Here is a 14,405-nt window from a genome sequence, read left to right on the forward strand (position 1 = left end):
TTCATCTTGTCTTCTTCAGATGCATTCCAGAGATTTGTTCTGCATTTGGATGCCTCACATTTAATAGGCTTGGCAGTCTTAAGTTGGAACCCGTGCGCCCCTTACTCATTTGGTGCAGGTGAAATATGGGTCCTGTTTTTAAATGGCTGACTTCTTGTTGAGATTATCAATTGCATTTAAAGCCCCAAGCGAATGAATTTGATAAAAGCTACATATAGATGAATAGATGCTGTAGTAGACTTCCTGAAGCCTGTGTAAATGAGAGCTGGAGTCTGTGGAAAAGTAACTGCTGCAGATTTGAAATCCTCACTATTAGCAGCTAAGAGCTGAATGCTGGGAGGGGTAGGAAGAAAAAGCATCACGCTGTTCCTCGGTCAGGTCACCCTGATCTGCGGCTCACAGGCACTCTGTGACACCAAGAACCTTAATGCTTTTTGGGAACAGCGGTAAAGATAATGTGAACAGGTAATGATAATGACAATGTGCTCAATTTATATAGCACCTTCAGTCCCTTCTCAGCACAGTACATTAGAGTAAGGGGACAAGGGCTAACTTATCACCCCTCCCCCCTCCACTAGCATCTCTTCTTAATTTCTCACCGTACTGACAGGGGAAAATGTGAGAAGAACTTGATGTTCCTCACCACACATTTTGAAGGAATGACACTAAAGGACTGAGCCAATCCCATTTCCTCTGAACACACAGTACAAAGACTGACATGCATGTCACGATGACACGAAAAGGAGAATGGCAGATAATCGTCTCAGGATTTCGGGAGCGGGGACACTCGCGGGCCTCTGACAGGATCCATTACTGAGGGTGCATTCTCCCCCCTCAAAAGGGTCGAGTTCGCCCCGGCCATGTCCACGGTGATGGGGGAGGGAAAGCGGCCCTTGCATCTCCAGGCAGGAGATAAAGATGCCGGGGGTCACGTGGTGTGTAAAGGTCCACAGTACGGTGGAGTAAATGTCCTGGATCTTGCTGTCCCTGGCTCCCGTCAGTCCCCAAAATCACGGACATGGAAAACGCCTGTGGGGATGTCAGTGACTGTCTGTAAAGCATGTGGAAAAAGGGGCAGGGTTTGAGGTGACCTCCCACTCCCACTGTGGGTGAAAGAGGTGGGGGGAGGGGAGGAGAGGTGAGCGTGGGGTTTACACAGCCTGACTCGAAGCAGAGCGCCCCCCCCCCCCAAAGCACAACAGCTCATTGTGATGGAAATACTCTTATTGGAGGAGGCTTGAAATCCATTGTGATTTGCATGGCCTGTTGTCTGTGCTCCCTGGAGGCAGACCGTCAGTTTAGGCCGCTATTAATCATGGCGGACTGAAAACACGCAGTGATTTAGATCGGGCGCAGACGATAACGCCACAGAGGTATTGCAGGGGAGTAACACAGCACCCCCTGTAGGGGAATAGGTTCTCTGCCACTTTCTCCTCCTCTCCTACACGTCCTTCCCCTAAGACCTTCTGCATTTCCCCAAGTGTCCCAGCATTCCCAGGGCAAATGGCAGTGCAGCTACATGAAAAATACACAACACGCATATGAGCCTGGAGTAGGGAGTTTGAGGGACATGGGTGGTATAGCAGGGTATAGTGAGAGGTTGTTATACTCCAGTGGACTTTAGGCTGTGCCGCACTCTCACTGCTGTAGCGCAGACCTGGAGAGGAAGAAAGCAGATGTACACAAATGCCGCATTGAGTCACGCGTGTCCAGCGCACCGAGCCGAAAGCGCTCACACCAGGCCCGTGTTTATTTTGTACAAAGCGTCACATTTTCTGTAACGAGAAGCACCTCATGGGGAACAAAGGGGCCTTTCAGGCCACACGCCCTCGTCTTCTCTGCACCTAAGGGAAATGTGTTTTTTTGGAAATGGAAAAAGGGAAACACAATGCAGTACTCAGAAACCTCCAAACTCAGGGCAGCAGTGTGGTGTATGGTAAGGAGCAGCAGTGTGGTGTATGGTAAGGAGCAGCAGTGTGGTGTATGGTAAGGAGCAGCAGTGTGGTGTAGTGGTAAGGAGCAGGGCAGCAGCATGGTGTAGTGGTAAGGAGCAGCAGTGTGGTGTAGTGGTAAGGAGCAGCAGTGTGGTGTAGTGGTAGGGAACAGGGCAGCAGTTTGTAGCAGACTGATGTGGATGTGCATGCTGGGACTGAATCTTCCCACCCTCTAGGCATGCTGAAGGCTGGCATGTCAGGGATTGTTCTTCACTGTTGCTGAATCAGTGACACTCATATCTAATAGGAGACTTAGTGTTCACGTCTACTTTTTCCATAGCGGGTTGTTCATTCTTCCAGATAGCTTATTAACATCACCTGTGGTGTCTGATCCCAATCGATGGAGGAACATAAAGGAGCAGAAAGTAATCCAGATATATTTATGGAAGTCTTCTCCAAGAGTGAAAGGGGTGGCATGGTCTTCTGGCCCTGTTTATGCTCTTTATCACCACGGCAACGTTACCTCCTCATGACCATGTGACCCAACCCCCAAGGGACTCGCAAAATTTCAGGACATTGATAGTTTTATGCATGTGAGAGGTCACTGATTCAGGGGGTTCATTGATGTTTTACGACCCTCCAGAGTCTGTTCAGTGCCTTCTCATTACCATACAGAGGAGGGTGGGGTGTAGGTCAGAGATGATTCAGTTCTGCAAATCAAAAACCATGTGACACTTGATACTCTTGGTGAAATGCTGAACGGCCTCTGGGTTTCGCAGTACAAGATTCTGGTCTCCAGCATTCTACACCACTGTGCCAGAACCACCGTTTACAGTATATGATACACAGGTTACGTTTTATACACCTGTGCTATAGAAGTTCCATTTACACACCTCACTGAAGGGTATAATGCAACATCACTGAACCACTGAAAATTCAAACCTGTGATGTACTGGTTTACAGTTCTCATTCCTTAATCCCTAGCACTGCAGTGCCACCTTCGGAATCCACACGCACCTCCTGTGCTTTTGTGCAGTGGAGTTTAGAGTGAAGCCGTGGACAGCAAAGAGAAGCATAATTAGCTAAACCCCCAATCAGGAAGTCTGAGCACATGTGTCTGTGTCTCTGTATAGGCAATTAGGATCCCAATGGCATTGTTCAGGGAGTTTAATCGAAAGAGTGCCCATATCCTTTGTACAGCCTCCAGCACCAGAATGAATGAGGAAATCTGTCCCTGGGGTAATGTAATTAATAGGCCAGGTAATTAGCAGGTGATCATATGGAGAGGTAGCTGCATGCCTAACAGAAAGACATCTGAAATCCTGTCACCAGCTTGGACTGAATTGTTGTTGTTGAAAGCCATTTGGTTGGAGCGTGTGCTGTGACTTGTTCAGATATCCCCTTGCTCATTACCAACAACAGCGAAGGAAGCAGATGTGTACCAGTCTGTCTTTAGTGCACTTTGTCCTCTGTTGGGTCGGGGGAAGGATTTCATCATGACACGCATCCCTCCCTGCCCTTGGATGTGTGTCACGTTGAAGTCCTTCCCCTTGACTCAACAGTGATGAAGACAGCATGCGCCTACCGTCAATCCTGTGTCGGGGGGGGGGGGGGGGGGGGGGTGTTTGGGAACTCAGTGGATTGGTGACTGGCTCAGAGGAAATGATTGCCCTTGCTCCACAGTGCACAAAAGAGCAGTTTAAGAGTCAATAATGTGCCTGGAGACAAAGAAATACAACAGCAAAGGAGTCAGCAGGTCAGCAAGGATCACTTCAACGGTTTCCCAGTCTGCCCTGAACATGAATCCATTCTCCTTGCTTATTTCTTTTCCTGAACCGTTGCATCATTATGTTTGACCTGTTCTGCCCAGCTGTTAAATCGGAAGGTCCATTCAAACTGAGAAGCGTGACTATTTCCTGTGTCCTCATCTCTCTGCCCCATCAGATACAGGGAACTGGCTGAAACCACACTGGCAGGCCACAGGAAGCTGTCACCGGAGGAGAAGTGCCGTCACGTTCTCCAGAAATGCCAGCTCCAAGGGTGGCAGGTGAGTGACGACCTAACCAGCTGCAGCGCAGTGCCACAGTCTCCCCTCACCGTATGGCCAGAGATTACACTGGAGCATCACTCTAAAGTTTCCCCCTCGAGTGGAATTTACCTGCAAGGAAATACACCAAAAGCACAGCCGCATTGAGCCGGATCCCCGAACTTTTACACATGCAGCAACTAGCACCCATACAGAGAGAATGAGATCACACATATGCACTTGTTCAAGTATGACATTGATCCATGCAGATAGAGAGGTTTTTGCACATGAGATTATGACAACAGCCCACTTTCCAAAGCGGAGCCAATCAGAGGTTCAGGAGGTGGAGCACGGAGTGAAGCCCCATTTGATCCATCCTACACTACACTACAAGTTCTCTGTATGGTTTTATGCCTTAGTACATGGTGTGTAGAGTGGGTACAGTGCATACTTCGACCTCTGTGAATAGATTTTTCCCTCTGTGAGCTCAGGGGCTCTTACTACACAAACAGGCTGCTCACAAGGCAGAGCGGTATCGGAGGTCTTACTAACAGAAAAGAGCCCTGCCGTGTCCCAGATCCCAGAGCTCTGACTGTCTCAGTCTGCTCCACATCGGCAGTGATCCAAAAAACAAGTGCACTTTAATAGAACCCACTCTCCATTCTTATTTCCTGTTCTTTCTCTCTCTCCCACTTTCTCTGTCCTTCCCCCTCTCTATCTCTCTTGCTCATTTTCTCTCTCCCTCTCCATTTCTCTCTCTTTCTCTCCATCTCCCTATCTCTCTCTCTCTCCCCTACTTAATCCTTCTCTGTGTTCCTCTCCATGTGTGTCTACCTCTTTTTCTCCCACATTATTCCTCTCCCTTTCTTTCTTCCTCTCTCTCCAGTCATATAATCAGCCCAGATAAAGTTTAGGATGAATGTAGCACCTCTGATGTCTGATTGGCTAGTCTGAGTTACATTGAGAGATTATGAGCAGGCCTTCTGTGCATTGATATCCCTACATCCCAGCCCTCACATTATCAGGTTGCATCAGCAGGGCACTGAAGGAATAATCCACATCAGGCTAGCTTTACCTGTCATGCAATGTTAGATAACTGCTCCTAATTATATGCATGAAGCTGAGCTACAAATTCCCACTGACATTATTCTGCAAATGTTAGCTTTTCTGCACATTCAGTGCTCTTAGCCTACTTACCATAATCATACTTGCTTAATTAATCTGATCTGGGTCCTTGGATAGTTGCCAGTAATGGAATACAGAAATTTCCCTAAAAAGGACCATTGTCATCTTCCCTCTCCCCGCTCTCACTGATCCCATCTGTTCTCTCTCCTCTCCCTTTCACTCTCTTCCCCCCTCACCACACCTCTCTTCCCCCCTCACCAAACCTCTCTTCCCCCCTCACCAAACCTCTCTTCCCCCCTCACCACACCTCTCTTCCCCCCTCACCACACTCTCAAATTCACATTCAAAATTTACTCAAAATCAACCCAAAATCATTCAGTTCAAAATCTCCCCTCTTATCAACCCTTTCTCTCCTCCCTCTCACTCAAATTCAAATGGAACTTTATTGGCATGAAAAGCACAAAAAAGGTTACAAATATAGATGTATTAATTATATTTGTAATAAGTACTGTATATATTACACTGCAATATATAGTATTTATATATCCATATGCCCACATATACATACTTGCATGCACGTGCATATACATACATGTATGCATATGTATACACATAAAAACACACTCATATACATACTGCATATTTGCCCTCACAAAATCTATGAATTGTTTTTCATTAGTTTATGCCCTTACCCACCGTCCCTCAGGATATGGCAGGATGTTACATATTTAGCTGCCAGATTAATTGTTCTTTCATCCTCTAGCAATAGGATAGGAAGTTATTGTGTTTTGGGAAGGAGGGTCAAATTGTGGGAATTATTTTATATTTTGAGCAAGATAACAGGAAGTGAATCCCAGTCTCAGTCTGTTGCAGCTTTCAGTGACTGCACTGTCTTTGTTCTCTGGGCAGCCAAGATTTCAGCCAAGTATCTGCCTCTCTCAATTTCAGGCTGTGGTCAGTCTGTACTTTGTTAGAATTTCTCTTTCTTTAGAATTCTCTGTTTTCAGGTATGCCACCAAATGAATTCCTCTGTTTAACTACTGATAGCACTGAAGATTGTTTTGCCAGTCCAGTTCATTTTTCTTATTTTCAGTGTATTTGTTTTTCAAATCAAGATCTATTGTTTTAATTATTGTTTTGGGAATTTTTCGTGGTTTGGTTGTGGCTCATTGGTTTTGATTTGGTTCCATTAAACTGGCCTCAGAGCCAGTTGGCTGAGGGGTCCTTGTCTTGGGAGAGCTGGTTGCTCAGCAGGGCTTTTATTTTAGAGAGAGCTAGTCTTCCCGGTTCAAGTGGCACCAGAGCTCAGTTGCTCTTTTTCAGTCTGGGCCTGTAGAGGGAGTGGGCTCACTCTCTCTCCCCTCTCCACTCTGACCCCCTCTGCCCTCTCTGGTTCCACCATTCTTTTCTCTGCGTGGGAATACTTTTCCAGACTTCTTCAGATAAATGTTGTGGGGTCCAGTCCTCCTGTCATTGTGGGGTACACACATGACTCTTCTCCCGTTCCGTCTGGGCCCCCCTAAACTCCTGCTGTTGTTGTGTCTGAGGCTGTGACCTCAGAGGAGCACCCCCCCCCCCCCCCCAGCCCCTCCGTCACCCTCTTTTGGTCCTCCAGACACATTCTTGCACACAGACAGCTGGGAGATGAATGGGGTGTCACTCCTCTGAAGGAGTGGGTGGACACCATGCCCATATTTTGGGGTACACATGGTGACCCTTCCCCCACAGATACCAGACCCCCCACAGTGCAGAGTAAACTAACTGCTTGCCTGTTGTTCACATTTCCAGCACACCCCAGCATCTTGTACACATCCAAACCCCTGTATAATGCACCCAGAACTGTGTACAACGCACTCAAGCCCCTGTACATCACACCCAGAGCTTTACAACACACCCAAACCCCTCTATAACACATCCTGGTTATCCTCCTGGCAGTACTATAGAGCAGTGCAGCAGAGATATGTAGCGACTGGAGCATTGATGCAGATACACAGTGATTCAGCTTCTCCTGACCCAGGCTACACTCACAGCCACCGGCACATTACCCACAATTCATTGCTTCCACTGCTGGGCACCAAGCAGAGCTGGAGTCAATTCTGTGTCAACTCAGTCACTTGAGGAAATGAATGGAAACTGAATTCATTCATTGAAAAATCGTCATTGAAAATAATGGGCAGTTTTCAGTGCATATAATTGATGAGAAAGGTGTGGCAGGTACCATTCTTAAGAGTCTTTAGTCTGGACTGGGTGCATGTTAAACCCCCAAATTTCCATGGTCAGGGGGATGCTCAGAGCCCTATATCCAGGTCACCACCTCCTCCTCCTAACCCTGACCAATACCCATCTCACTCGCAGGGGCAGAGAAAAGCCACTAATACTTCCCCACCAGTCCTGGCATCCCCAATAACACACCCCACACACAGAGATCTCCCCTCTGTCTCACCTCAGGCCCTGACAGCATGCCCAGAAGGCTGAAAAGAACAGACTGTTCTATTTCTACTCAGTCATCTCCTGATGCTGTGAAAAAAAAGTCTGTACTGTACCGTGTGAGTTCATTCTTGCTCCAATCCTATGAAACAGTGTGTGAAAGTGAGCATGCTCAGTCCTCTCTCTCTCTTTTCCCTGACCCCTCTCCACCATGTGCTGGTTGGCAGATGGGCCACTCCAAGGTGTTTCTGAGGTACTGGCAAGCTGACCATCTCAGTGACCGCTGCCACCAGCTGCACCGCAAAATTGTCATCAGCCAGAAAGGTAAAGCTGCAGCGCAATATTTTCACCTGCCTGAAAGGTAGTATGCTATAAGCATCCCCTACACACTCCGCTGTTATAAAAGGCTCTGTCTGTGTTGTGACAGTGCTATTAGTCTATAATACACCCCAGTATATTGAGCTGTGTCTGCATTATGACAGTGGTACTGGGCTATATCTCTATTGTGAAAGTGGTATTGTGTTCTATCTCTATTGTGATAGTGCTGTTGGGCTGTATCTGTATTGTGACAGTGGGCGGCAGTGTAGCATAGTGGTTAAGGAGCAGGACTCGTAACCGAAAGGTTGCCGGTTCGATCCCCGCTGAGACACTGCTGCTGTACCCTTGGGCAAGGTACTTAACCCACAATTGTCTCAGTAAAATATCCAGCTGTATAAATGGATAACATTGTAAAGAACTGTAACCTATGTAAGTCGCTTTGGATAAAAGCGTCTGCTAAATGAATAAATGTAATGTAAAATGTAAATGTATTGTGCTGTATCTGTGTTGTGACAGTGTTATTAGGCTGCATCTGTATTGTGACAGTGGTGTTGACCTGTATTGTATCTGTATTGTGACAGTGGTGCGGGGCTGTCTGTATTGTGACAGTGGTGTTGAACTGTATCTGTATTGTGACAGTGGTACGGGGCTGTCTGTATTGTGACAGTGCTGTTGAGCTGTATCTGTATTGGGACAGTGGTATTGAGCTGTATCTGTATTGTGACAGTGCTGTTGAGCTGTGTCTGTATTGTGACAGTGGTATTGAGCTGTATCTGTATTGTGACAGTGGTGCGGGGCTGTCTGTATTGTGACAGTGCTGTTGAGCTGTATCTGTATTGTGACAGTGGTACGGGGCTGTCTGTATTGTGACAGTGCTGTTGAGCTGTGTCTGTATTGTGACAGTGGTATTGAGCTCTATCTGTATTGTGACAGTGGTGCGGGGCTGGCTGGTTAGGAGGCGTCGGCAGCGGAGGGCAAACAACCAGCAGCAGGAGCTCAATAGCGTCCAGGGCTTCCTCCAGGGCCTGGAGGACCTGGGGCTGCAGGCCTACGATAGCCTGGTCATCCAGAATGCCTCTGACATCGCCCGTGAGAACGACCGCAAGCGCAACCAGCTCAACAGCATGCACCTCACAGAGAGGCCGGAGCCCCTGGGCAAGGAGGACGAGCCACCGAAGAGGTGAGGAAGCTCCACCCGCATATCACCAGCACAGTGTTGCAGCACTGCTGTAGCAGACTTGAAACCAAACCCAGGGAGGAGAAGGCGATCTCAACTGGAGAAATCACTGCCATTAATGTGCCATTTAGTATGTGGCCAAATGGATTCTCCCCTTGCTATCTAAGAAATGTTTCCTCTCTACTTTCAGATCATGTCATGTGGTGTTTGGGTGTGCTCCTATGTTCTTCTGTGTGTAAATGTATGTTTTTGTATGTGCATGGGTGAGTGAATCTGTGCTTGTGTGTGTGTGTGTGTGTGTGTGTGTGTGTGTGTGTGCATTCTTGACAGTGAAGGCCCATTTTGTGTGAGAGGTTATCCCAGGGAGCAATGCAACTTTGGCTTCTGAGGACACTGGCATTTATTACAACAGTCATTAATCAGGGATAAATGCCGTTCACTTCAACAAACAGTAAGGCAAACATGTGTGAGTATGATAAGAATAATTAGAGGTTTGATCACACCCATTGCACACTAATTTGTTTGTTTCGCCCTCTGGGTCATTTCAGTGTGCATTTTAACTTGCACCGTGAGTGGTTTTTTCACCGCTGAGCAGCATCAACGAGTTCATTTGCGTTCCTTCGATTTGGATTTAATTGCTTGTTGTACTGTAATTGACTCTTTGATAACAGGCAACACCATCTGCATTTTTAATTTTGCCAGCACAGTTTTCCGGACCGTGTTTCCCTAATGAAGGTCTCTCTGCTCCGGGGGAGAACGGCACCCCACGCGCACAGAGTAAAAGCACGCCGCGGGACACGGGGGTTATTCTCTGAGTGCGGCGGCAGGGTGGCGGGGCGGCGGGGCGGGGGGGGGCGCTGTTTTCAGGCTGGTTTATTTGTTCCTCCTCAAACGAGTTAATTAGCCGGGAGCTGCTCATTCGCCGAGGCAGCGGTGCGCCGTCCCGCCAGAGAGAACGCAATTAAGCACAGAGGGGCCTGTCAGAGCTCCCGCTGCGCACACGGCTTTTCCATTTCCCTGTGCCACTCCCACCTCCCGCCCGAGGGAACAGCTGCCCTTCCTCTCTCCCCACCAACATCGGGGACAGGGAGGGGGTCGGGTATGAAAGGGAGGGACAGGGCAGGACAGGGAGGGGTGGGGTATTACAGGGAGGGGTGAACCAGGACAGGGAGGGGTGGGGTATTAGGGGAGAGGTGACCCATGACAGGGAGGGGGCGGGTATAGTGGGGGTGGGGCATGATGGGGAAGGATGGGGTATGACAGGGAGGGACAGGGCAGGACAGGGAGGGGTGGTGTATTACAGGGAGGGGTGAACCAGGACAGGGAGGGTTGGTGTATTAGGGGAGAGGTGACCCATGACAGGGAGGGGGCAGGTATAGTGGGGGTGGGGCATGATGGAGAAGGATGGGGTATGGCAGGGAGAGGTGCGGCTGAATCACCACCCCCTCCCTCGCTGACATCACACAGAATCAATTGCCCATTCTCACTAACCACAGACTATGTGTATGCCTGCTAATTCTAAGCACCAGTAGTAATCAGCTAAAGGGGTGTAGTTTCAGCATGGGGGTAGGGGTGCAGACACTCACAGTCAAGATCGTGCGGCAGGATGGATTATGGCTGCCCTCTGTCAGAAACCTCTTTAGGTTTAAACCCTCCCTCCCCCCAAAAATAAACAACAGATGGTCCTCCCAGATTAAGAGGCAGATATCACCCTGAGAACGCATATCATATTATAGCATCAGAGGAGAGAGATTAGACCTAAACAATTAATACTTTAAATAAGCTATTTGTGGTCGGGTGTTTGCAGTGATTAACATTAAGGGCTGGGGGCTGAAAAAATGTAGGGGATTCACAAATCTCAATCTGCTGTGTAATAACAGCATGTTTCAAAATGTGAACTTAAGGTCACATTTGACTAAAAGACAAGTTTAATGAATGTCTACCTTGTGTGGTGGTGATGAGACCCAAATGACCACGTCAGACGTCTGGGAGATGGAGAGGGTGCTTGTGGTATAAAACTGTAGTGAAGAACAGTGAGAGGGAGGTGAGAAGCTTAATTTTGCCTGCGTGAACAGCCTCATTATTGCCCTTTTGAATGATGCATAGGGGCGTCGTTTTGTCTTCCCAGGGTTCTAGACAAGGGCGGGAAGGTTAACGACGGTGGCGGGGGTGGGGGCGGAGGCCGGACTCTCAAGCAGTTCCGCTCCAGCTCCGTGCCCATCCCCCTGGCCGTGGAGAACTTGGTACATTCAGCCGCGGGGCCGCCGACCAGACCAGCCTCCCGGGAGCCAGTGGTGCCCAGCGACGAGGGAGGGGGCAGCGGCCTACCATCACCGCGGAAGCAGCCCCCGCCCAAACCAAAGAGGGACCCCAACACCAGGCTAAGCGCCTCCTACGAGGCCGTGAGCGCCTGCCTGGCCGTCGGGCTGAAGGAGACCCCCGTGGATGGTCAGTGCTCTCCCAAAGTCCACTCCCCACATTCCCCTCCCCCTCCCACTCCCCCAACCACCCCACTCCCCTCTCTCACCTTTAACCAAGAGCAAGATGCTTAATAAGACAACATTTAACCTGTGTGATGTCTGGACTACACAAACATGCATTCTGGGTAGCTTAAATATTTTTCATGTATGTATCAGTGTTACAATATTTTGGGCATCCAAGCTGTGTCATGTTAGATGTTGCTTTCAAAGGTAGTAGTTTGTTGGGTGGGCAAACCACCTTTCGGCCATAATTTTCTTTGTCGTGATTGTTACTCGGCACACTGATCGTGTTTGACAGTGGCATAGAGAGTTGGCTGGTTGTGGTGATAAACTGATTCTCATGTTGTGTGTAAAGGCAGCTGATGAAGAGGTGACATAAATTTGCATGCCTTTAGCGTTTCTGTTGCAGGGCGGTTTCGTTTGAATGCCGAACTGTGTTTTCTGTTTGTGTTCCCTCTGGCCCAGCGCTGTCGAAGCCACGCCCCCACAGCGACGACTACAGCACCATGCGGAAGGTCCCGCCTCCCAAACCGATAAGGAGCCCCAACACCAAGCTGACGGGGTCGTACGAGGAGATCCCCGCGCAGCGGCCCACGGAGATCAAGCTGTCCTGTTTGTCTAAAGGGGTGCACTGCCTGGGGGCGATCCCGCGGGCGGCGTCGGCGGATGGGCCCCACCCCACCACGCTCAGCCTCTACCGGCCCCCGGAGGACGACGATGTCTACATCGAGATGGTGGGGCACCCCAGGACGGTCTGCCCCCTCAGCACGGATGGCCTCGAGCTGGGCGAGGCCGTCTACGAAGAAATGAAGTACTTCCCCCCAGAGGAGGGAACCGTGGCGACGAAGACACAGCCGGCCAATCCCGAGGGGGCGTCGCCACCCCAGTCGCTGGAGAGCAAGAAGCTGCTCGTGATAGAGAACCTGTACTCAGCCATCGCCAGGGAGCAGCCCCTTGGTGACATCCCGGCCCCCTTCCCGAACCTGCTGCCTCACCGCCCCCCCCCTGCTGGTGTTCCCCCCATCCCCTGTTCCATGCTCACCTGCCTCAGACGAATCCCCCCTCACTCCCCTGGAGGTGAAGAAGCTGCCCGTCCTGGAGACCAACCTGAATTACCCGGGCCAGGGGGAGGGGGGCAGCCCACTCTCGCCCCAATACGCCCGGCAGAGGGCTGACTCCTCACCCAGCCTGTTTGCCTTCATGCCCGACAAGTCCACCCCGCCCCTCACCCCACCTCCCGCCACACCCCCTCTGCTCCCCCCTCCCCCTGCCCAGCCCCCTCCTCCCTACAGACCCCCCTCCCACTTCCCCTTCCCCCCTGAGGCTGCTCACCTGACCCGGGCGGCTTCAGTGGCGACCTCTGACCCCTCCAAAGCATCTCACAAAGGGGGCCACGGTTTTGGGGAGCCCCCTCCAGGCACTGGCAAGCCCCCCTACTCCCCAGCGAAGACGGGCCGTCCCGAGCCCCGTCGGGCACATTCCTGCTCCTCCTCGCCGCTGCTTTTTAACCCCGCCTCCTCCCGCCCCCTAACCAGCCCCCTGGACGAGCTCACCACCCTCTTCAGCTCTGGCCGCAGCCTGCTCAGGAAGTCCCACACCGGGAGGAAGATCCGTGAGCCTGGTGAGGGAGTCCACATTTACACCCTCCACACGCTAACAGCGCATTTAACAACACACCTGTACAATACACCCTTACATTTCTGTACAACACACCCAGAACACTGTATAATATACCTAGTACTCTGTACTGCACACCTCTATAAAACTATGAAACACACTCAGAATAGCGAGCAATCCAGTAAACGTACACGCAAGAAGCATGACGCAAGAAGCAATATAATGTATTTTGTGGATTTTGTCAACAGAAATCACATTTGATGTCTATGACTAGTGCTGCGATATTTTCCCTCATCTTTTTGTTTCCAAATGAAATCCAATTTACTATTAGTTTCACTATTACAGAATGTTTTTTGTTTGTACAGCATGTTCTGAAGAAGTCTGTTTGACTTGTTTCATGCTTTAATTATTGAAAGTCCCTTTTACTGTGTGAGCGTGGGGGCCTGTTTTTTTTCTTCAAAAGAGCCATTGTGGAAGAGAAGCATAAAGCTTTATTATAGATCTCAAAGTTTTTATTAAAGGCGTAAAGTTAAACATTCACTCCCCACGCTGTTCCCAGGCTCGGTTTGGCCATCTGTTGTGGTGCTTCAGAGCCCCATATGGGAATGATCATATCCACACTGCGGCACCAGAGCTCTGGGACCTCAGGCCTGTTAGCCTGGCTGAAGATCTCCTCAGGCCCTGGACCTCTACCCAGACTCCGGACTCCATTCCTGTATTCTAGTGGCTACTGTAGGGATTCCCACAAAAGCCAGAGCCTCGGTTCTTGCTCAGGAGCCTTCGAACAATCATCTCGCACTGGTCGCTGATTCAGAATTGGGCTCCTATGATCCTCATGCATGTTAGCTGTGCGAATGTTGCTTGTGGCTACCGTTTCGCAGTGTTTCTCACAAGCTGAGGTCTCTCACAGGCTGGGCGCGACACTGACGCCCTTTCACCCCCCCCCTCGTTTTAGTAACCTTTGTTTTTAATTAATGTGGTGGAGCGAATGCAAAGTTCATCATGCAGATTTATGAGCGGCCGTGGGCGTGGGACCCCAGACCACGCCCTGGCCCTCCGCCCTGCAGATGGAGCTGGCCGGTTGACCCCTTGTCCCCGGTGATTCGTTACCTCGTCAGGAGACCCCCAAACTCTTATTAGTTGACACAGAAAGTAGATTCACCTTCATCTTCCCCAGGAAAGGGGTCGAAAGTTAATGGATTAGGCACCAGAGTCCTGGCGAAATGATTTATGGCTTGAAATTGCCAGTGGGGGCAGTTTTTAATGCTTTTGTGGTGTGTGTCTGTGTGTGTGTATGTGTC

General features: G+C 49.9%; 1 protein-coding gene across 1 annotated transcript in view; it reads left to right on the forward strand.

Annotated features, from left to right (window-relative positions):
- The window catches only part of myo16 (myosin XVI), a 99,942-nt gene that overhangs the window by 78,303 nt on the left and 7,234 nt on the right, over positions 1–14,405 (forward strand). The window contains 6 exon segments of the mRNA XM_036540092.1: positions 3,879–3,981; positions 7,740–7,836; positions 8,764–9,010; positions 11,136–11,455; positions 11,953–12,485; positions 12,487–13,108. Of these exon segments, the coding sequence (XP_036395985.1) occupies positions 3,879–3,981; positions 7,740–7,836; positions 8,764–9,010; positions 11,136–11,455; positions 11,953–12,485; positions 12,487–13,108 (1,922 nt within the window).

This window comes from Megalops cyprinoides, chromosome 11 (genome assembly GCF_013368585.1).
Source record: "Megalops cyprinoides isolate fMegCyp1 chromosome 11, fMegCyp1.pri, whole genome shotgun sequence".
Classification (NCBI taxonomy): Eukaryota; Metazoa; Chordata; class Actinopteri; order Elopiformes; family Megalopidae; genus Megalops; species Megalops cyprinoides.